Here is a 24,199-nt window from a genome sequence, read left to right as displayed (position 1 = left end):
GGGCACATGCCTGGGTTGCAGTCTCGATTCCCAGTAGGGTGCGTGCAGGAGGCAGCGCTTCAATGATTCTCTCTTATTGATGTTTCTATCTCTCTCCCTCACCCTTCCTCTCTGAAATCAATAAAAATATATTTAAGAAAAACACAAAAAACTATTAAGCCTTTCAGGCCTCCTTCAATTTCCAACTAGGTTTCCTTTTTCTTGGGAATTGTCAGGATTACTTTGTCTTAAATATTAAGCTTTCCTTGTTTTTGCTATTGCAAATATCTTTTCTCAGCTAGTTGTGTGTGTGTTTTTATTGATTTCAGAGAGAGGAGGGGAGAGGGATAGAAAATCAATGAGAGAATGATTGGTCAGTTGCCTCCTGCACGCCCCCTACTGGGCATGAGCCTGCAACCCCACCTTGTGCCCTGACCAGGAATCCAACCCTGACCTCCTGGTTCATAGGTCTGCACTCAACCACTGGGCCACACGGGCTGAGCTCAGCTATTATAATTCTGATATGAGCCAAAGTTGACATACTTTTGTATTCTGCTTTTTGAAGGGGAATTTTTCTGTTATTGCAGTTTTTTATAAATATTTTTAGTGGCTGCACAATATTAAACCTAACATATACCTACCTGCATATCTAACGTGTGGTGGTTGGGCACTTCGATTATGTCTGCTCTATTTCTGCAGACCCCTTCATTCTCTGAAAATCTTAGCACCAGACTCACTATTGTTCTTTGCATTATGGTTCCTGGCTTCGTTCTTGGAGACACCACTTTCCGTTAAAATGTAAGTGATTGCAATATGTATGTGAATTGTAGGTGACCTTCCAGCATCCTGGCCTGTCAGCTCCCTGGCCCCTGTCCTGCAAGGATCTTGTCCCCTGCATGGCCACAGGTATGAACCCCTCCTGACCACTGACCAGTGCCTTTCCAATGTCTTTAGCTACGACTACAGTAAAAGATACAGCTTATGGGTATGAAGTTTCTGTTTGGGATAATGATAACTTTGGGACTGACAGTAGTGATGGTTGCACAGCAATGTGAATGTACTTAATGCTACTTTATTATACACTTAAAAATGGTTAAAATAGCCCTGAGAGGTGGGGCTCGGTTGGTTGGAGAGTCATCCCGTGCCCTGAAGGGTTGCCTGTTCAATTCCCGGTTAGGGCACATAGCTAGGTTGCTGGTTAGATCGCTGGTCGTTGGAGCGCTTACGGAAGGCAGCCAATCAATGTTCCTTTTCCCTCTCTCTCCCTTTCCCCTTCTCTAAAATCAATAAAACATATTTTTAAATGGCTTAAATGGCAAATTTTATGTTATTGTGTTTTACTACAATAAAAAACAGTAAAAAAAAAAAAAAAAAAAAAGGCCCTAGCCAGTTTGGCTCAGTGGATAGAGTGTTGGCCTGCAGACCAAAGGGTCCCCAGTTCGATTCCAGTCAAGGGCACATGCTCGGTTGCAGGCTCGATCCCCTGTGTGGGGCGTGCAGGAGGCAGCCAATAAACGAGTCTCTCTCATCATTGATGTTTTTTTTTTTTTTAAATATATTTTATTGATTTTTTACAGAGAGGAAGGGAGAGGGATAGAGAGTTAGAAACATCGATCAGAGAGAAACATCGATCAGCTGCCTCCTGCACACCCCCTACTGGGGATGTGCCCGCAACCCAGGTACATGCCCTTGACCGGAATCGAACCCGGGACCCTTCAGTCCGCAGGCTGACGCTCTATCCACTGAGCCAAACCGGTTTCGGCATCATTGATGTTTTTATCTCCCTCTCCCTCTCCCTCTCCCTTCCTCTCTGAAATCAATAAAAAAAATATTTTTTAAAAAATAGTTTAAAAAAAAGCCCTGGACGTGTCGCTCAGCTGGCTGAGCGCCATCCCGTGCACCAAGACGTTGCTGGTTTGAACGCCAGTCAGGGCACATGCCCAGTTGCAGGCTCGATCCCTTGTGTGCAGGGGGGTGTGCAGGAGGCAGCTGATTGGTGTTTCTTTCTATCCCTCTCCCTTCCTCTCTCTAAAATCAATCAAGATGTATTTTCAAAAAGCAGTAAAAAAATAGTTTTTCATGATAATCCAGTAACAGTTTCATGATTTAAAACATACTCATTTTAGCCCTAACCGGTTTGGCTCAGTGGATAGAGCGTCGGCCTGCGGACTGAAGGGTCCCAGGTTCAATTCTGGTCAAGGGCATGTACCTTGGTTGCGGGCACATCCCCAGTAGGAGGTGTGCAGGAAGCAGCTGATCGATGTTTCCCTCTCATCGATGTTTCTAACTCTATCCCTCTCCCTTCCTCTCTGTAAAAAATCAATAAAATATATTAAAAAAATAAAAAAATAAAACATACTCATTTTATGCAAAGCCCTAATGTTTTCTGTACTTCGGTTTGTTTTTATTAACTACTCCACGTGGTTTCACAGGCATAGCCTGTACTCTGGGCTCCCCCGTCAGTGACCTGATCACAGCCACCTCCGCCCCCACTGGGAGCCACAGTGCACTGTCCCCTCCACCGACCTGCTGGCTGTCCTCCCTCCTACGCTCACCCCCTCAGTAGCCCCTTTCTCCCACTGCGTACTTGCCCAGCAGACCCCCGTCCTGGGAAGCGACTGCGTGGCTGGAGAAGTGCTTTACTCGTGGAGGCTGGTTTCCAGGGCAGCCCAGTCCCCGTGGCAACCCTGCACCTGCTCCACCTCTTGTGTCCATTCAGTTTCCCACTTTCCTGGGAGACAATCCTACACCTCCTCCCCCGCGGGGTGTGTCCTACTTGACTGCAAATCCCACACCAACAGGAAGCCTGATGGCTCCTCTCCCACCACTGACCTTCCTTCTGCCCGCCCCCCCATGAGTACTCGTATGTCACTTATGTCCTCTCCAAGGCCCCGAGAGCCACTAGTCCATGCGGCCCACCCCTGTGCACGCTGAAGCGTCACTTCAGTCACGACGTCCTCGTTCCGCATCCGCAGTCCGCTCTGTACTGGCTGCTCCATCGAACGAGCCCGCTGTCATCTCAGGACGCTCTGTGCACTGGAGGCGGCACTGAGAGGTGTTGGCTGGGGACTCGGGCCAACATGGGTGAACGGAACAGGTCACACATTTCCAAAGTGGATGAGAAGATGGAATCCAGGGCCTTGCAGGTGGTGCTACGGGCCGAGACTGCAGTCCCCGCAGCGCCATGGCGTGTGCTGGCTGACAGGTGCTGGAGCCAGGCCCACCTGGGGCTCACACACAGAGATGGATGCCTGAGGGCTAGGCCAGTCACCCCCCGAGGACTAGCCGGGGTGGGTGGTACAGGCTGAATTGTGTCCCCCCAGATGTGACTAGATTTGGAGACGGGGGTCTTTGAAGAGATGATTAAATTAAAATGAGGCTGTTAGGGTGGGCTCTGATCCAGTCTGACTGTGTCCTTGTGGGAAAAGACACAGCGAGAGGACACAGGGAGATAGATGGCTGCTGTGAGCCTGGGAGGGAGGCCTCAGGAGAAACCAGCCCTGCTGACCCCTTGCCCTCGAACGCCCAGCCTGCAGAACTGTCAAGAAAACATTCCGGCCCTAGCCAGTTTGGCTCAGGGGATAGAGCCTCAGCCTGAGGACTGAAAGGTCCCGGGTTCGATTCCTGTCAAGGGCACATGCTGCAGGAGGCAGCCGATCAATGATTCTCTCATCGTTGATATTTCTCTCTCTCTCTCCCTCTCCCTTCCTCTCTGAAATCAATAAAAATAGATACATTTTTTAAAAGTTTTTATAAAAAGAAAAAATTCTACCGAGCTACCCAGCCTGTGGTACTTTATTGATTTCAGAAAAGAAGGGAGAGGGAGAGATAGAAACATTCGTGATGAGAGCAAATCATTGATCAGCTGCCTCCTGCACACCCCACACTGGGGATCGAGCCTGAAACTCAGACATGCCCTGACCGGGAACCGAACCCTGGTTCATAGGTCAATGCTCAACCACGGAGCCACGCCGGCTGGTGCGTGTGTCATGGAAGGCCCAGCAAGCGAATACCCTGGGGTTTAGTGTAGGGGTCACCTAAACCAAGTCTCCTGAAGGGTCTGCCAGTCCGCCTCCGTCCGCGTCTTCTTCCTAAAACCCTCTGGGTGGCCAGACCAAGCAGCCTGCGTGGGTGCGACGCGGTGCAGGCTGGCAGGCTGGCAGGCAGCAGGCAGGGACTCTCGCCCCGGGCCTGGGGCTCTGCTCGGCCAGGTCAGGGATGAAGGATCTGGGTGGCCCCTGGATGTCTGAGTTTCTGAGTTGCTAACAGTTTCCTTTATGACAGTCAGGCCCATTAGGAAGGGTGCCGTTACTGTAGGCATAGCAACCACAAGCCATTTTATGTTCTTTCCAAATTAAAACATTTCCAGCTTCAGGATTAAGGAGAGAAAGATGGAAAAGCGGAGATGAAATTAAGTTACTGATGGAAGCGGTTGCCATGGCATCATGCTGCCCTTGGAGCCTGCCAGCTGCCACTGTGATTTCTCCCTGCATCCCACAAATGAAAGACTCCAGGGGAAGAGAAATAGAGAGAAAAATAAAATATGTCTTAATTAGAATTAGTAACTAATGGCGGGAATTCGTATTTTAATAGTAACTATATGCCAACATACGGGGTTTCTCAAAATTTAAACAAATCCCTTGGCATCTTATTAAAATGTTGATGTTGAAATGCATGTATGAGGTGGGGCCCGAGATTCTGCATTTTAATTTTTAATTGTAATAAAATATACATAAAATGTACCATCTTCAACCACAGATGCTGCATTTTCAATGGGCTCCAGGTGATGCTGATACAGGGGTTCCAGGGCCCCCATTCTGTGTGGGCTTTAAAAGAGCCTTTCTTTGTACTGGAGCCGAGGTAGGTGGTGGGCACGTCAAGGTGAGCAAGCCACATGGCGTGCTTTCCAGGAATTTCCTGGCAGGGGGACCAGAGAAGGGGCAAGGTCACGTCAGAGGAGTGGACAGAAATTGGCCTGCTTTAGAAGTGTGGCTGGGATCTGCGTGTTGAGGATCGAAGCTGGAGGAGGTAACAGTAAGACACTTAAAACTCGGCCAGTGCTGAACTGACCATTCCCCGGCGCTGGGCTCGGCCGAGGCTGCTCTCCCTCGCTGCTGCCATTACAAAGGATGCTGGTGCAAACGCTTTGGACACGTGGCTGTTTTCTCTACAATTCTTGTCGAGTGGGGAAAAAAGCCCAGTAATGGAATTACTGAGTCAAAACACATCTTCTGATTGGCTCCAGTTCCTCCAGATTCCACTGTATTAATTTAAAACACTACTGGCAATGCCTAAGGTGACGTACTTCCTTATAACTTCACATTGGGCTTTTATACGGTAATTTTGCTTTTGCTGAAAAAAAAAAAAACCAGAAAGTAGGGTATGCACAAAATGGCATCTTTTTTAAAAAATCTTTACCAGAGGATGGATACACATACACACACATATATATATCTCTGTGTATGTATATATGTGTGTGTGTGTGTATAAACTTGAGAGGAAGAGAGAGAGAGAAACATCCATCGGTTGCCTCCCGCATATGCACACTGAAGGGGGATCAAACCTGTAACCTAGGTATGCGGGGAATGGAACCGGTCACCTTTGGAGTGTGGGACAATGCTCCAACCCACTGAGCCACACTGGTCAGGGCTCTTCATTTTAATCTGCATTTCCTTATTTATTAATGGCCCCGAAGGTTTTCCCTCATGTAAGCAGACAATATTCTATGATTGGTTATCAGTTGGGAATGCGGCAAAGTGTCCGTACTTTTGTGATTCATTTTTTTAAAAATATATTTTATTGATTTTTACAGAGAGGAAGGGAGAGGGGTAGGGAGTTAGAAACATCGATGAGAAACATCGATCAGCCGCCTCCTGCACACCCCCCACCGGGGACGTGCCCGCAACCAAGGTACGTGCCCTTGACCGGAATCAAACCTGGGACCCTTCAGTCCGCAGGCCGACGCTCTATCCACTGAGCCAAACCGGTTTTGGCTGTGATTCATTTTTTTTTTTTTTAATAGACTTAAAAGTGTATTTTTATTGATTTCAGAGAGGAAGGGAGAGGGAGAGAGAGAAACATGAATGATGAGAGAATCATTGATGGGCTGCCTCCTGCACACCCCACACTGGGGATTGAGCCCACAACCTGGGCATGTGCCCTGACCGGGAATTGAACCGTGACCTCCTGGTTCATAGGTGGACGGTCAACCATTGAGCCATATGGACTGGGCAAAAATAGACTTTTATTATGGGTCACCCATGGCAGATGTGCCCCCCACTCCACTGTTGTTCACATTGGCCTGTGTTGAAAGTAGATGAGAAGATAGTTCCCTCCAGTCCTCCAGTTTGTTCAAGTCACTGGATTTAACTAGCTTTCTCCAACCACACCTGCCGAGCAAACACCTGCCCTTCTAGATGCATTTGTTAGCAACGGCATAGATAGGTAGCAAGCATAACAATAGGGGTGACTCATTTTGTCTTCAAGATGTAAAGAACTTGGAAGTCATCACTCAAGAAAAAAGATGATTCAACTAGAAACCAATGACTTCCTGGATCCATCAGAGCATTGAGGTCACAGGACAACCCCACCCCCACAACTGCGTGGGCTTCATCTCCAGGGAGCGCAACAGGTCCTGACAGTGAAGACGGGAGCAAAATGCCCTTGGTTTTGACTATGAGGAGAGGAAAAGCAAGCATCTGAAATATGCCCAGGTTGTTCATTCTCCATAACGAAGGCCGGCCAGCAAGGGAGCTGGCCTCCTCAGAGCTCAGCCAACAGGGGAAAGAGATGGCCGAACTCCAGCCCCTCTAGCCTGTCTGTCTTACTAAGGGGGCAGGGTCCCAGAGGAGCACTATGAAGGCCACAGCCCAGCGCCACAGGCCCACTAGAAGACTGAGAACCACTCATCAGGAAACAGAAGGCATCAATGGGAACAGGTAAAAATGAAAGATTTTTGTGGACAGAATGTCTTGTAATTCTCAGGCCTATATGCAGCCAGCCTCCCCACTTGGTGATATGTTATCTCCCATAAAATGCTTGTTAGTTCTAATGATTCCTTTACCGTAGTAATACCAAGTTTTAAACCTCTTGACATCCCTTTCTGTCAACTGCACTACAGAAGTTCCCATGTACCAGGATGTACCTGACTCTGGGGACTCTGGGACCGTCCCCCCAGGCCCACCCAAGCGGCAGGGCTGCCAGCGGTGGGGGCCTCAGGTCTCCCCTCCACCCTCGTTTGTTCTGCACTGGAGCCTGAACACCAGCGACAAATCCACCCTCAGGATGGGTGTGAAGGGCTGAGCCCAGAAGGACAGGGGGTGAGTGGGCTATAGCCGCGGGGTGGGGAGCGAGGCCGGGGCCACCCACAGGGAGATCACTGCGACCTGACCTGGCCATTTGATTCCCTGTGACTGCTGTCCAGGGGGGACACAGGTGCAAGGACCAGAGTGGTGGTGGATGGGAGCTCCCTTAGGGGCCCGACATGACCTCCAGAACCAGAAACGTACCTCTATTACCTCCAAGGAAAAACAAAATGCAAAGCCAAAACACAAAAAGCAAATGTGCTGTTTGCACATCGCAGGCAAGTAGCTACTTCTCTTTTCAGGGAATGAACTTCACCAGCCCAGCCCCTCCTGCAACTCCTCCTTGCCCTGCGTGCCCTTGCCACAGGCCCCCGCCCGGCCTTCCAGGGTTGGGACCTGTAAACAGTGTCCCTGCGGTTTTATTTTGCCAGGGGAGACCATCGGGGAGAGACCCACTCTCCTTTCTGAAACCTGCTGTGGCCCAGCATTCCCTTCTTAACCGAGACAGTAAGATTAACGCAGCGTTAGGCAAGGCCAGGCCGGGACCGGGATCACCTTGTGAAGCCCCGGGGGTGGCCCTGGCCTCGCTAGCAGGGACAGTGCCTTTTCTAATGCCACAGCAGTGTGCCTGCATTTGTTCTCCTTTAAGCACCTGGCACACTGCACGTCTGTATAACTATCCACTGAATGCACCATCCCTTCTAGTTACCAGCACCCCATGGGCAGTCCCGTTTCGTTTAGGGCGACGCCCACAGCATGCAGTGGCGCCTGACGCACATCATACTGAATGCTTCCTTCTCTGTCGCCTTACAAGTTCATCTTTGTTGTTGTTAATCCTCACCCGAGAATATTTTCCCACTGATTTTTAGAGAAAGTGGAAGGGAGGGCGGAGACAGAGAAACACCGATGTGAGAGAAACACATTGATTCATTGCGTCCCACACGTGCCCCGACCAGGGCTGGGGATCAAGCCTGCAACCGAGGTACGTGCTTTTGACCAGAATCAAACCCAGGACCCTTCCGTCCACAGGCAGACTAAGTTCATCTTTCTTAAGTACCACGTATGGCCCCACCCCGACCTCTACTTGCACGTCGTCTCCACTGGCTTTTTCCTGGACGTTAAAACCGGGAGGAGGACCTTACCTAACGCACCCTCAAGGCCCACGCTGCTGACCCCTCCCTGGGCCCACCCCGCGGTGTGCACAGTCCTGTGGCTTGGTGTGCCCTCACCTGTCCTCTTTGTGGCAGGCATCTGCTCTTCTGTGGCTTCCACAATCACTTTGTGGATTTTCTAGGGCAGCAGCATTGTGTTCTTCTGCCCCACCCTTGCTTACTCAGAGCAGAACTTTTACTGATTCCATTTCTCAAAAGGGCACTGGTGATAGAAATATTTGAAAAATTGAAAACTGCTGTGTGGGATGTGTACATGCGGCAAAGATTTTCAAAGGCAATCTTTAGAAACGGTAATTCTTTAAAAGAAACCGGCGTGGCTTTTTGGTGCCGCACGTCCCCGTCGCGGGTCGCTTCCTGTGGCCTTGCGCTAGTGCCTCCTTCCCACTGGGTAGCTGGTTAACCCTCAGGAAACCCGCATTTCCTCGCCTAGGAAGCCAGCCAGTTGCTCATGCTCACAGACGGGAGTACTTTGGTGTGGCGACTCTGGGACGTCAAGCTCGGTCTGGGCTTCAGAGGAAACACAGAAGGGGGCAGATTCCCGGGAATGGCGATGCGGCCACTGGTCCTGGCCTGACTCTCCACACTGGCCTCAGTGTCAGCTTCGGTGGCCCCTGCGAGGAGACAGCCAACTCGTGTCCATCGCCCCCGGTGCTGGGGCCTGAGAGCTCTGGCCCTGGTGCCCCAGCCACTGCACACCCTCTTCCCACCACACGTGCCTCCCTCGCCCTCCTCCAGCTAAGAGCAGCTCCTGGTATCTGTTGGTCTTATTGAAAAAGGGGGCATCGGCTCCCCTGCTCCTCTGGCCAAGAAATTCAAGAATAATTCTCTCCAACTCCCATCCAATTAGGTGGTCCCTTCTCTGACACTATTACCCCTACCCCCACCCCACCCCCGTTTCTTTCCCAAGCCGGTGGGCCACAGCGTGGCTGTCAGGGTTATGGAGCTTCACCAGCCGGGCTTTTTGCCCTGGGACGCACCAGCACATCACAGGCGGCTGCTCTGAACCAGCCGGCGTCAGTCCCTCAGTCCAGGCGGCTGAGGGCAAAGCATCTCCACACCCAATGTGTGAGTGCAGGACATTATTACAGAGAGACGTCTTACTCTCTCAAGTTTAGAAATTAGGACACGGAAGATGAAGGGGCAGAAGGAAACAGGAAGTAATCCTTCCAGGCATTAGCGAGTAAAAATGCCTTTCATTTCAGAGTAAGGAGGTCCCGGCTGTTTCCGGCGTTCCCTTGGAGGCTCTCCTGGCCCAGGGGAGGGAGTGGCGAGGCCCACAGGGTCTTCTGATCCCCTCAGGAGACAGAACTTTGCTTCTAGATGAGAAGAGCTTTTCATGATCCTGCTGTAATCTCTCAGCCTTTGAATCCATACACTTGTGGACCCCAGAGAAATGCTATGGCAAAGCCCCTGGACATAGATCATCTGAAAGGTTCCCTCCCTTCAGAGATCCGCAACATGAGGGACTGCCTCCAGGAGCCCAGGGCTGGCTTGGCAGCAGGCTTCTGAGGCAGCAGGTACTCAGTCTGCAGATCTGATCGAGGGCGGATTAGTAAATCAGCATGAAGTCAAGCAAAAAGAAACCCACACAACTGGTTTCTTCCACTGGGTGATTTGCAACTGAAAATGGACAGGGTTTCTTCCTCCCGTGCTCGCTACTGACCATCTCACGTCACTTCAAAACCCCCGGCATAACATAGCCCACTGTGGGCCCACGGTTCTCTGAATGGCCGTCGTCTGATGAACCAAACCCGAGGAGGGGGGTGTGGGAACCCCTGATCTATATACATAGCCCGTTGGTCAGAAGCCCTGTGACAACCTGGGCTTCCGACTGGCAACTGAAGTGGGGGAGTGGAAGGCAGTCTCACGGGACTGCCCCTCACCTGTGGGACCTGACACTATCTCGGTGTAGATAGCATCATAATGAAGCTGAATTCTTGGACATCCAGTTGTTGTCCCAAGAATTGCTTGGTGCTTGTTGTATGGAAAACCTACCCACCAGCATTGCAAACTTGGGTACCAGAACCCATACATTTTCAAAGAGCATGACGGGTTCTGACCCCTGCCCCCTGCTTTTCAACATCTCCCACCACATGCCCTGCACGCTAGGGCTCCCCTCCACAACTGCACGCCAGCCCTGGAGGTCCGCCACCTTGCCCTCTCCCAGCCACTCCTATCCGCCTCCTCCCCGCCTCTGTGTGACCCAGCTAATGACCTCATTCACGAGAAAAACACTGCAGCTCCCCGGATCTGCTCCATCACACACAGTCAGGCCCCAGGGCCGGGCATTCCCACTTCTGCTTCTATTGGTGGCTCTTCCGTATTCTCCGCAGACTCTGCTCCCCACTTCACCTGAAAATGACATGCCATGGGGCACAACCTCACTCCACTGTTTCCTCTCCACCTAGAAAATGACCTGTCTTCAGCCCCCTTGGCCCTAGATTCAGAAAGAACCTCCACATCCCAAGTCCACTAGACCCACCCTTTACCTGCTCTCAGCCCTGCAAGGCCCAGCTCCATCATCCCCTTTCACTGTCCCTCCCTCCTTACTTAGATTCAGACAGTCACGCCTGTCCCCCAAGAAAACCAATTTCCTTATTGCTCCTCAGTGGACCACCCACTCTCTCCTCCCTCCACACAGGGCTCAGCGGGTTTATACCTCGCCTCCACCAGCTCTGGGTTTGGTTTCTGCTCTTCTCAGAGGACCGGTCTGTAGTCACTAGTCAGCTCTGAATACTCGGGTTCTGATTAAATGCAGCAAACTGGGCCACCCAGGGTGCTGGTGTACATCACCAGCTGGAACGGCTGCCTTACTGCTAAGGCAAGGAACTCATTGGAATTAAAGTGGAAAAGAATGATTATTAGAGTCCTGTGCTGAATAAGGACGATGATTATTCTGACTGCTTTCTATAGAATTTGGACAACAAAGAGTGTTACTCTCAAAGGTAAAGCAAATGCCATTCTCCTGTGAGTGTTTCAAATACTCGTCATAAACTCCGGGTTCGGTGGGATGAGCCCACTTCCCTGGAGCGAGCTGTGGACAGGTTTTCCTCGCAGATTAACAGAAAGCAGTTAGTTCAATTAGCAGACATTTTAGTGCCACCTTAACAAAAAAATTGAAAGAAAAAAGCGTTTAGGAAGATTTGCTGCTTACTGAGTAACTGTTTTTTTTTGAGGTCCTTGACTATAGACAGTTGAGATATGCTTTCATAGTCCTTACCACATGCAAGAGAAGGATATTGGTTCCACTTCACAGTGAGGGACAGATGCGCGGAGCAGCAGTGAAAGCCAGCGCAGCTATAAGCAGAGCCCAGTTACGGGCCTAAAACCTGTGGTCTTTCCACACGAAACCAGAAACATTTCCAATACGTTGTCTTGTGAATATCCTACTGCATGATGCCCAGTGTCGACGAGACCCGCATGTCCAAGAGTCCCTAAAGGATTCCTGAGTTCTTGGTCTGAAAACAGGCTGCCAATGACACCTGCCGGGCCGAGGTGGGAAGACACACACGTGGGCACTGCGCCAGGACTCCCCGCACTGACTTCCTCCCCGCTCCGGCCAGCGGTCTGACTTCCTCCCCGCTCCGGCCAGCGGTCTGACTTCCTCCCCGCTCCGGCCAGCGGTCTGACTTCCTCCCCGCTCCGGCCAGCGGTCTGACTTCCTCCCCGCTCCGGCCAGCGGTCTGAAGAACAATCTGCAGAACCCACTGGAGCACTGAAAAACCAGTGAACCCAGAGCCCAGCCTGCGCTTCTATCACTAATTACTATCAGCAAAGTCGGATTAGGAAGATACGCTTATTTGGGAAACGTTCTAATAAAGGACCAGACGAGTTCATATTTTCACACATAAAATTCCAATTAGACTATACATGCACAGTACTCTTACTATTTTGGTAACACAGGGACACAATTTAATGATTCTAATTTTTTTGTAGTTTTTTTTTTTACAAGTCAGGTGCCATAACATTCAAATAATCCATCTTTTAAAAAGTACGTTTACAACATCAAAAGAATTAAGATGAAATATAAACCTTTCTACTTACAATTTTTATACAGATTAACCAAATCACAGATACCACAAATAAATGTTAAATTGTAACAATATAATGAATAAACATTCAGATTCTTAATAAAATCTTCCTTTAACTTTTTTTTTTTAAAACTTACCATTATACTAAATAATCTATGCAGAGTTTTGGGGTACAATACCAAGAAGGCACCAACAGTACAAAGCAGATACAAAGCAGTTTCAGAACTTTCTTGAGTGCTCTAAACGGATAAACAGCACAAAAAAGGCAACGAGCTTTAGGGTAAACCTGGTGCAACCCTACAGAATTCGCTCTGGATTCCCAGTCGTTTCTGATCCACCTGCCGCGCTGGGTTACGGCGAGAGAAACCACAGATTCACTCTGCTGCTCCATGCTTCTCATCTGCACTATGGGAATATCATATTTCAAACACCAGCATCACAATTTTAAAGCACAAATGCTTTAAAAATGTATAAGCAAAAGAATTGCTCTGATTTTCAAAACCACTACATTTACAAAAATATTTCCCTTAAACTTGGGATTGCTCCAAAACATTGATTTACAAATATAAAAGTATTATGGAAGGACCCAAAGCATGTGTGCATATGTATGTGTATATTAACATACCGTTACCATACTATATAAAAGTTACCAATTTAAAAACTGTATTAACATATAAGCAAATAAAGGTAAAACAGTCTCCTCTGAATGGTCTGAATATTTATTACGTGGCACGCGGCGTGGGCAGTATACCTGTGACTCCTTAGAGAAAACCACTGATGAACCATGTGTGGGTCCTGAAAGCTAGCAGCTACCTCCACACCCATCACCTATGCCTGCAGCAGAAGGAATCACTGTGAACACACCAAGCACTGTGTACTGCACACAGATACAAAGATATTCTTCACCCCATGCATCTAAATGGTCTGCTGTCTCTATCAGCTCTGAAGACCCGAGTCAGCAGAGTCGTCTTAAGTTCTCTCAAATCCACCCCACTGGCCTATTAGGTATTTTATTTCACACTAAATGAAAGAATTGGAATGTTTCAACAGGAATTTTTTGCTTACATTTTAGACACCAAAAAAGCCATTAGTCTGAAAGCTTATGTGAGCATACCAATAATGAAAGTGTTCATTCTCACCAATATAAATTTATGACCTAATCTGTACATTTTTAGAGATGCAAGAAGATCCAAATGTTGAGTCTATCGCACGTAACAGCTAGTACCTTTCCCAGGTACCTTGGTTATGATAATTCTCTGAACTATTAAACCAAGTTTGGCATGATTAATTAAAAGCACACAACATATGGCTACAGTGATTCTAGAATGCAGTTAGTGGTTTCATGCCAATCTGACTCCAGCAAAGATGGGAAGAGCCCAGTTCCCAGGGATTAGTAACCAAGACTATGGCTTTCTATTTAGAGGACTGCAGATTAACCTCATAATACTTCTAACATTCCACTTAGAGCCACAGAAACACGAGTAATAAAACTGTCAATGCTTCTTCTAAAATGAAAACTGACTTATCAATGTATCAAGTAACAGTCAGATCTATATCCTGTCAATGCTGTGTGGACCTTGACATGCAGCTCTGAGCGTGGAGCTGAAGATCATGTATTTTAGGGCAAGAATCTAGATGTAGTTCCAATGACTGAGGATGAGTCAGCCATCCTTCTTTAGCCCATGAGGTATGAGCCTCAGGACCCTGGGCCGGGAAGGGGGGCCGAGGGATGCTGAGCAGCCTTTCCCAGTGCTCAGCTGTGCCTAGAAGCAGCTCTGGGGCACACAGGCAAGCCCTCTTTAGAAAGAACCAGAGAATCCAACCTGAGACGTTTGGACTTCTTCATCAGAGTTTGAGATTATTTTAGACCTATGATTTGAATAAAGAAACAGGTCAGAATTTATTTCTCTGCTGTGCAAGTAGGAAAAATAGGAAAAAAATGCTTTCTAAGTCATTTCATGTAAACCAAAGTGTTGGGCAGTGCCCAGTGGGAAGGTGAGGCCTGTAAGCATTTCTGTTCTAAGCACAAACTGAACCTGACTGTCCCTTCGGACATGCTGATCCAGAGGAAATCAACACTGAATCTTAACATGAATATGAAGATAGAAGATGTACATTTATTTCCATGAGTTACAAGTGCATTTCTTTTCATATTAGCAGGCAATCTTCATAAAACCCATTTTCCATTGCTGTCAAAAATCAAACAAGAAATAAAGGACAGCTGAGAAATGAAAAGCTAAAAATAGAATTATTCCTAAGTGATCTGCTGAATAGCATTTTCCGTGGAACACAACTCAGAGGTAACAATAGATTTTTCATTTCAATCATAGGCATGTGGCACTTGGACAGTCATCTCTGCACAGAAAGCTGTAACAGTCATGCGAGGGTACAGTAATTATTGAACAAGGCAAATATCTCACCACAGAGAGCAGTGGGGGAGTCAAGAGGAGGCACCGCACGGGGATAGAACACCGGGTCAATGCCACAGTGTACAGTGGCAGGAACAAATACTTAAAGAGATCAGGAAAATATGGGATTGCGCTCCAAACGTGACTTAGTGCTAGCTTTTTCTGATGGTCTTAGCTCGGCATTATCAGAAACAGTTGAGAGTACTTGGTACTTGAGACAGAACAGTGCTTCATGTCGTGAGCTCATGAAGGCTCTATTACAAACTGTTATATTGTAGGCTGAAAATGAACTTGAAATGCTGACATGCTGTAGGAGGAAAAAATTGTACACTTTCTCATTTAAAGATGCAGTATTTACCCTCTGCTAAATCCTCAGGCATCGAAGGTGGCACACCATGTGAAGTAGCTTGGGGTATGCGTACCTGGGCGGCCCCAGTGACATCAGGCAGCCTACTGGCTACTTCTCCAGGTACTTCCCTCAGCACCCTGCTGTGACCTTTGTACATCTCTCACTAAATCCAGAGTGAAGCTGCCACTTTAAAGGTTTTTGCATAAGTCTTGCAAACACTCTGTTCTGCATATAACACATTTTGGCAAGTGTTATACCTCTATAAATTGTACAAGTAACCAAAGTAAATCTACAGAGTAAAATTGCTGAGTGCAGTACATTATTCTTTTATTTAGAAAAATGTACTGAGTTTTCTAAAAGCTGGGCAAATAGCACATACCTTAAATGTTAGTGACTAACATGATATGAGAAAAGATGCTGACAAGTGCCCCCAAAGATTCCCGGGATAGGAGCACTTGCTGCAGGCGGCAACGTCACCCCAGGTGTTTCCATGAGTCCCTGCTCTGGGGAAACAATCATGGTGAAAAGGTGAAGTGCAAATAAGGGGCTGTCACTGACTTAAAGTGCCCTAGGTAGTAGCCTTCCCTATCATAAAGTGAGACGCCAGTGACGAGAGCCAACTCGGAAAAAACTATCTCTGGTGTGACTGCATGGTCAGCAGGGCGTCGTGTAAGAAAGGATTCAGGAGAGGGAGGAACCACTGCATCTTTCAAACCAGAAAGTGATTAGTGACTAAAGCAACGGTAAGCAGTAGGTGCACTGAAAGTACATACTGCCACAGGTCACCGGTGGGTGACACACACAGGGGTGCCAGGAACAGTTCTCTGGACTGAAGGAATTCTTTGACAGCATAAAAGCCACAACTACCAGAAACCGCTCCTCCGAATGGCTCAAAGGAGTCAAGGTGGATAAGCCGAGACGGGCTGAAGACAGGACCAGGGTCAAGAACTGGGAAGAAGAACACCGATGTCTGAGCACATCCAGCCCTCTGATCCCTTGTCCTATCGAAAAACAAACAAACAAACAAACAAACAAACAAACCTGAGTTAAAAACGCATCACATTTGGCCGGGCCGGTGTGGCTCAGTAGTGAGAGCATCAGCCCAAACATAGAAGGGTTTTAGATTCAATTCCCGATCAAGGGCATGTACCTCGGTAGCAGGTTTGATCTCCAGCCCCGGTCGGGGCACATTTGGGAGGCAACCAATTGATGTGTCTCTCTCACACTGATGTTTCTCTCTCCCCTTCCTCCATCCCTTCATCCCTCCCACTCTCTCTAGAAATCAATGAAAAAAATATCTCCTCAGGTAAGGATTAAAAAAAAAAAAAGAATGATGAGTCATATTAAAACATCAGCAGCAGCAGCATTAGAAAAGTGTTAAGATGAAAAGAATGAGCCATATTAAAACATTACCAACAGCAACATCATGAAAAACAAAAAGTGAAAAAGGGAAAAAAATCTGCAAAAAGGTCATTTCGCTTAGAACACTTGGGCATGTGAAACATGGCAGCTTTGAAGGGCGGGGGGCTCTGTCTTCGAAGGCACCTCTCTTCAGATGTTTTCATGCACTTGTGGGGGACGCACGGATATACACACACTTGCTCACAGGCTGGCTGGCTTCAGTAGACTCAAGATGCCTTTTATTAAGCCACCACAATAATGGTCAAAATCAGAGTCTGAGGGTCTTTGTAAAAACCTTTTCTCCCTCCTCCTCTTCTTAGTCTCTTTCTCTCTGGATGATCAGGTAGGACAAAATCAAATGCACAGTCAGCAGGAGTGTGCTGTTACTAATGCTCTGACTATGGTACAGAAGAACAGCAAAACGAAGTGCTGGCTGGAAGAGGATGGCGGCCCGATTCTGGAGAGCAGGGAACTGTGGCCTAGTTCCCACCGGCAGGAGCGGGTTCTCATCATCCAGGTTGAGGGGAGCTGACCTCTGAGAGCACCCTGAAAGGCAGCTGGTGGCAACTTGCTGACAGCCTTCACTCATTTTCTGTACGTGACAGGGTTCACCTGGCTCTCTAGATGTTTGCAAATGGGTCACCTCCAAAAGTACAAGGAGCACATTTCCCCCTCCTTTATCCCAATGTCTCTATTTCACTTGGAGGAATTATATTTCTCAAAGTGCACTTCCTATGAGCACTTAATAAACGAACAGGGAGCCACTGAATTCATTACGAGTATCAATCTAAACTGAACCCAGAATAATTTTCAAATGTTTTAAGGCACTGAAAGTTAAGAATCACAAATGGGTCAAATCTACTCTAACCACTTACATGCTAGTGTTTCTCAACCGTGAGTGTCAGAATCCTCTGAAGGACATATTAAAACACAGATTGCTGGGGGGCGGCGGGGGGGAGAGGGATAGGGGGGTGGACGGACATAGACCACACTTCTGAGAATCACTGCTTAAAGCAGCCACTATATATAATGAATTAATTTCACACCTAGGTTTCTCTTAGTTTTGTACCTTCCTTGGGAGAAGTGAAAACACTGCCACTGAAATCCTTGGCCTGAGCCACTGTCCTCAGACCTCAGTATCTATAATAATCTATAATAATAAAAGCATGATATGCTAATTAAACCAGATGTCCTTCCAGACAAAGCCGGGGCTGCGAGGGAAGCCCAGGTCCCGGGTGCCACAGAGGGAAGACAGTGCAGGCAGCCGGGGGAAGGAAGGTCTAATCTTGCTCAAATTTCGAGCATCGGGGCCTCTAGTATGAAAATAAAAAGGCATGAGAGAATGCAATGCAGACCCAGGTAAGAAACTCCCAAATGTCTACCACTTGCAGAATCTGCTCTTCCATAATGCCACCAGGTGGCTTCCTATTCTAATACAAGCATAGCACCCCTCGGGCCACTTGTTTGCATGCTGCACATGATACTGCTGCTTGCCAAAGGACACCTCCAGCCCCTCCATGCCAGTCTGTCCGAAGCATTTCCACAGCAAATGCTTCAACCCTTGGTTGTAATTCTTTATTTCACCATTCACTTCTATAGGGTTCTAATACAAGTCCTATTCTCCCTCTTCCATACATTCTCTAAAACCAAGATTTGCATTTCCTTTTTTTGAGCACTTGCTTTTTAAAAATCTACCAATATCACTGTATTGTCCACCATATCTTATAATCTAAACTCATGAAGCTTCTATGCAGGTCTACAGAGATCCCACTTTCTTTTAGATAACTTTTAATTTATATTCTCTTTCCCTCTCTAGGGCTTATTGTAAGGTCAAAGCTCCAGGTACCTGACAAATTTAAGATCTATATCCAGGCTGGAATCTAGCAGTCTCTTCAAAAATGAGTTCTTTGAGCTTCTCCTTAGGCAAGTCATCCAATTCCATGTCAAACTTGAATGGTGCTTCGGCGATGGGCTTTAAGAGAAAACAAAATATTTAGTAGACAACAGCTGTTATGGTTAGGAGTCTCTGAAACTTACACAAGACTGACATCTACTAAAGACCAAGAGCTATGGTAAGTATCTATGTACTTGTGCCCCACATGACTCAAAGTGCATTTCCTATGAGCACTTAATAAATGAACAGGGAGCAACTGAATTCATTATGAGTATCCATCTGAACTTATCCCAGAATAATTTTCAAATGTTTTAAGGCACTGAAAGTTAAGAATCACAGAAACTTGTAGGGGTGATGGTGATGTTATGTTTATATACAATCAAAACCCAAGATACTCAAATAGATGTATTTGATTAAATACATTAAATATCTTTATATGAAGAAATATTATGGAATGTTAAAAATGAAGTTACAGCCCTAGCCGGTTTGGCTCAGTGGATAGAGCATCGGTCTGAGGACTGAAAGATCCCGGGTTCGATTTCGGTCAAGGGCACATGCCCAGGTTGTGGGCTCGATCCTCAGTAGGGGGCAAGAGGCAGCCGATCAATGATTCTCTCTCATCATTGATGTTTCTCTCTCTCTCTCTCTCTCCCTCTCCCTTCCTCTCTGAATTAAAAAAAAAATATATATATATAAAATGAAGCTGCAAGGAAGATTAGTACAGTAAACCCTCGATTTTGCAGACCTTGATATAACGGACTTTGGATTTAACGGACAAAGTTTCCGGTCTGCATGTCATATGTGAAAATTAATGCACTGTTAATTTAAAAATGCTTTTAACCAATATTTGCTCATAATTAAATTAATAGGTTATTTTCTTATTAACTCACTGTTATTTTTAACAAATTTTAGCCAATAGGCATATGTTGGAAAAAAATGCTGCAATAATTTCATCCACGTAAATAAAATTACGTATCTATAACTATAGTCTACATATTTAAATAGGAGAGTCATCGGTCATAAACAATGCTCAGCGAATGACTAGTATGTGATCACACTGCATCTCGCAGGGTAATTGGCTCTGCTGTCGAGTGGGGTGATTCTGCAGCAGTTTCAATGCCTGTCTGCTGATGTCCCACAGCGTGCTAAGCCAGGCTCTAGTGCTGGGCCTCTGTTTACTCTCGGTGACTGGTGAATGCACGCATTTACTAGACTTAGTCAGTATAAATTTAAAATGACTGTAATACACATAGAAAACTTTTCTGTGAAATGAAACTTTTCTTACATACTTAATTTTAATTACACAAATGTGTCTATATAAGTAAAAACAGGTAAACTATTTTGTCAATTTTTTAACATATGCATTCGGAAAACTTACTTTATTACATAATGGACTTTCGGTTTTAACTGACATCCCCTCTCCCAAATTAATCCTTTATATTGAGGTTTCACTGTATGATGGAAAAATACCCATGTTTATGTTAAACAGAATAAACCCTATTTTATTTTTTAAATTTAGATACAGAAATGTAAGCTGGGCAGGAAATACTCCAAAACTTTAATAATAATACTGTAAAAAGACTACAAAGTGATCGTTCTTGTATTTTTCCTGCAAATTTTCTTTTAACTCTCTTTAACTAGATAGCTATTTAAGTATAGATTAAAACTATGTAAAAAAACAACTCATACATTATCAATGACAAAAAAAACAAAATTAGTCAATAAATATTATTTATATTTTGATTTTTAAGTACCCCCACTAACACTATGTTATAGAACTAATCTAATGATGATACCAGTTGTCAATCATTGGATGCCTATTCACATATTCCTCAGACCAGACCTTACAGAAAGAAAATATGGGCCCCAAAATCTACACTAAGCTTTGGCCTCTTGAAATGGGGAAAAGAATTCATGTCCATGAGAGAAGTAAACAAGTAGCTAGCTCTCCCTGAAGGATGGCTCTGTGTGGGAACACACTAGGTGTCCTACCTATGCCACCCTAATCCTCCCAACCCTCTCCTGGGTATGGGCAACCAGCTTGTGATGAGGACACAGGGGCTTTGGAAATCTAGCTCACAGGGTACCGAGGGCTCCAAAAGGTACACTCCCTCACCTAGTTCCCTGTTATTTACTATGTTGTAGGTACCTTTGCAAGATGTCTTGTTTCTGGAGGAGGGGATAAAGGTGGAAGGGGAAGCTGCTTAATAAATACTTCCTCTTGATTTCTTTTTTTTCCTTTCATTTATCAGCTTTTAGCTGTTATAGCTTTTCCTCTCCTCTTCCATTTTCCCCTTTAATTTTAATACCCTCCCCCCGCTTGGCTCTCCCTCTTTCAAAAATAGGAGTGTGAAGGCTTATTTTCTATATATATGAGCCTCAACTAGAAAGATCCCAACATTGGTTCATACTGCATTTTTCTCTGCTATCTTTAGTTGGATCTCCAGAATGCTCTGGAGACCTGTCACATTAACCTGTGGACTCATCATTTCTCACCACATTTCTCACCACAATAGGCTCCTGTGTTCCCATCTTCAGGGAGGTACACCATACTTGAAGTCACCAAGCTATAGGGGAACTGTCCAGGCTGACCTCCCCACTCCCTTAATCTACATGACACCCATCCCCAAGCAGGCAACCTCCTCTCTATCCTCGGACAGGCACTTTGGTTCAGGTGTCTCTACGTGCCACAGACCATGACAATGGTCTCCAATCTTGGACCCCTTCCTTATCTGTGCTCCCCTTTATGCAACTATGTCCCAGCCCCACCCCTGCTAGAAGTTTTCTAAGATAAAAGGGCCTGAAGAGGATGGGGCAAGGGTTTCAAGCTGTGCTGACAGAATCAGGCTTCCAGGCAGAGGAGGTAGGCATAGTGGAAGGACCAGGTACAGCACCAAGTATCTCTCAGAACAATCTACAAAGGCCATCTTGGGCCCCTCCTGCTGGGCCTGCTGCTGGCTCACATATATCCCTGCAGAAGCAGCAAGGAGCACAGGCGCTTACCTCATCACTTGGGTCGTAATACTGCTCCAGATACGGGTGGGCTAGCGCCTGTTCTACTTCAATCCTCTTGTGAGGGTTGAAGGTCAACATTTTGTCCAGTAAATCCAGAGCTACAAAGAGAAAGTTTTGCAGTGGTGAGAAACCAAAGAATGATCACTGAAATACTTTCCATTTCCTATGTAAGTACAGTGACTCAAAAACAAATGAGCTAAGCATCGCCTTGGGAAGAAGTCAGCACACTGGGTGCCTATGATGTCTCTGAGCTTCTTGAGATTGTGACCATCTGACACTTGCAGACCCAGACTTAGAAAGGTGACGCTTAGCCAAAGGCTGAAAGTGGAAGACGACAATTCAAACCCAAGTCTGTCTGCCCACCTGGACTTTTCCTAAATCACTGCTCTGCTTTGTAGATGTCAAAAGCAACAGTTTTATGTATGTGCTTCTCTTAAGTCAACTCCAAAGTGATTTCTGCAATGGTCAATTTATCTTTCAACATACAGGAGAGACCTCCCAGGTAATAGAAGAAAATGGCCACTTGTCCTCTTATGTGGTTTCAGTCCCCTTCTTCCAGGTCTTGGCCAAGGTTCATGTGTGAAGCAAAGGTGCCCCGTCTGTTCTGCAGCTTGGCATCTTTCTCCAAGGCCCCAAACTAAAAGTATCCTCTCAATCTGACCATAGTTAGCAGCCGAACATTTCTTTCACGATGAGAGTGTAACAGTAGGAAGCAAGTGTGGGATCAACAGGAACGAGATGGGGAAAAGGGGGTTAATGGACAGTTTATCCTGATGGACTCCTCCATACCTAGTATCCAGGGAACATCTCAAATCATGAGGATAGCCAAAGGGCATGGCAAACTCCAGCTGGGACAAGGGTTAAGGGAAATGTGACAGAACACTTTCTGGATTTAGTATCAGAAGTAGATGTCAATGAGAAACAATAAATGTCAGAAAATACATTATTGTTCTGATAAAGCGGTAGCAAAGGGGACTTCTTTTTTGAAAAAAATTTTTTTAGAGAGAGAGAGAGACAGATATAGATATGAGATGTGAGAGATATACACTGATCGGTTGCCTCCCATACACATCCTTAACTGGAAATAGAACAAAAACCTTGGGTATGTGCCCTTACCGAGAATCAAACCCACCACCCCTTGGTGTACTGGACAATGCTTCTACCAACTGAGTGACACCAGCTGGGGGGTGGAGGGGGTAGGAGGCTTCTTTTAAAAATGTCTCTTATTTAATGACGCTCAAACCAGCGGTTTTCAACTTAAGTGGCAGGTCCTTTCTTTAAATCCTAAGAGGAGCCAAAAAGCTATCCAAGCCTCTCCTAAGTCCTAAAGAATATAGTGACACTTAACCAAACAAAACCCCCAGAGTGGCATCTACTTAATGAAGCAGTGATAATTTATTAGGTTATCAACCTCATCCACATGCCATTAAGCTCTAAGTGTAGAATGGTAGAGGAGAACAATTTTATTCATTCATTTAATCCTTGAGAGCAACAGGCCAATGCACCTTCTGAAGTGACTGCTTATGTGCTAGGACAGTGGTCGGCAAACTCATTAGTCAACAGAGTGGCAAACCGCGGGTTGCGAGCCGCAATTTGCCGACCACTGTGCTAGGAAATCAAACTCCAGAGAGCAGGTGGAGGGCTGAAGAGGCACCTAACTGCCTGAGGTCACTATAAGGGCGTGTTTGTTAATGTGCGTGCATGCTTTTTGCATGCTCATCTAACGCCAACTAGTGACTCCCCTAGTTGCATGCCACCCATCTTGATCTTCAAGACAATTAAGAGAAAATAAATGTGGTAAGCCACAAGTTGGGCATAATGAGAAATTCCACATAGCAAAGAATTTTTCTCATATCCCTAAGGGGAAATGTAAAAGTTTTTTTTTTTTAAAGCACATAAAATGCATTTTTGCCTCTATCAGTAATTGTTTTAACACACACGAGTTAAAACAATTAGGATATCAGGGAACAATGACATTTTGTTCTACAGGTTAGAAGACTTTTCAGAGCAGAGGAGGCTCGTGGGCATCTAGACATGTTAGGATTTGACTGAAGCAGTCTGGGCAGCAGAGGAGGAGTCATTTCTGCAGCTGTGACATGGGGTCTCAGCCTACATCTGGCTTGGTTTAGAGGAGGCTCTCTCAAGGGTCAGGACAATGAGCATGATAGTCAAGAACTGAGGCACCTCCTGCTCACATCTGAGTCCCATGCAATACCAGACAGATATATGTACACATGACACGACCCTGGCCGAGTAAGTTTTAGAGTCTTATCTGTAACACAGGTAATAAAATCTACCTTACCACCACCCCTCCCCCTCTCAAAAGAGCTCACAGACATTTCCCCAAGAACTTTGCTGAGATTAGAAGTCATTTGTCCTTTTGCCCAATTAGACACCATCTGTGTCAGAAAAAGTCCAGGTCAGCCTAGCCACAGTCTCATTCTAAAGCAATATTTCTAAATAGCTGGGGGTGGGGTACGTTCCCACTTCAAGGCACCTGGTAGTTTAAGCATTTCTAAAACAGATCTTAGTTCCTTCAAGTTAAAAAATTCTAGGCCCTTAATCTTCCAGGTAACAATTTCAAAGGAAGGTAACTTTTTATTTTGCTACTTGAAAAGTAATTGGATCTCTAGCCTCCTTTTGCTG

The 24,199-nt window shown here is 46.3% G+C and overlaps 2 protein-coding genes across 2 annotated transcripts in view; both read right to left on the bottom strand.

The window, feature by feature from the left end:
- Positions 1 to 19,207, bottom strand: part of LOC308238408 (coiled-coil domain-containing protein 74B-like) — a 508,084-nt gene extending 488,877 nt beyond the window's left edge. The window contains exon 1 of the mRNA XM_080650234.1: positions 19,012 to 19,207. The gene's annotated coding sequence lies outside the window, so the exon portion shown is untranslated. The remainder of the gene's footprint in view (positions 1 to 19,011) is intronic.
- The window catches only part of MAPK1 (mitogen-activated protein kinase 1), a 78,847-nt gene continuing 66,996 nt past the window's right edge, over positions 12,349 to 24,199 (bottom strand). Inside the window, exons 7-9 of the mRNA XM_080650233.1 lie at positions 21,542 to 21,651; positions 18,491 to 18,616; positions 12,349 to 16,244 (exon numbers count right to left, since the gene is read on the bottom strand). Coding sequence (XP_080506359.1) covers positions 18,500 to 18,616; positions 21,542 to 21,651 — 227 coding nt within the window. The 3' untranslated portion in view covers positions 12,349 to 16,244; positions 18,491 to 18,499. The remainder of the gene's footprint in view (positions 16,245 to 18,490; positions 18,617 to 21,541; positions 21,652 to 24,199) is intronic.

The sequence above is a fragment of the Plecotus auritus genome (assembly GCF_963455305.1).
Source record: "Plecotus auritus genome assembly, chromosome: 13".
NCBI lineage: Eukaryota > Metazoa > Chordata > Mammalia > Chiroptera > Vespertilionidae > Plecotus > Plecotus auritus.
This window is presented reverse-complemented; position numbering and strand designations above follow the sequence as displayed.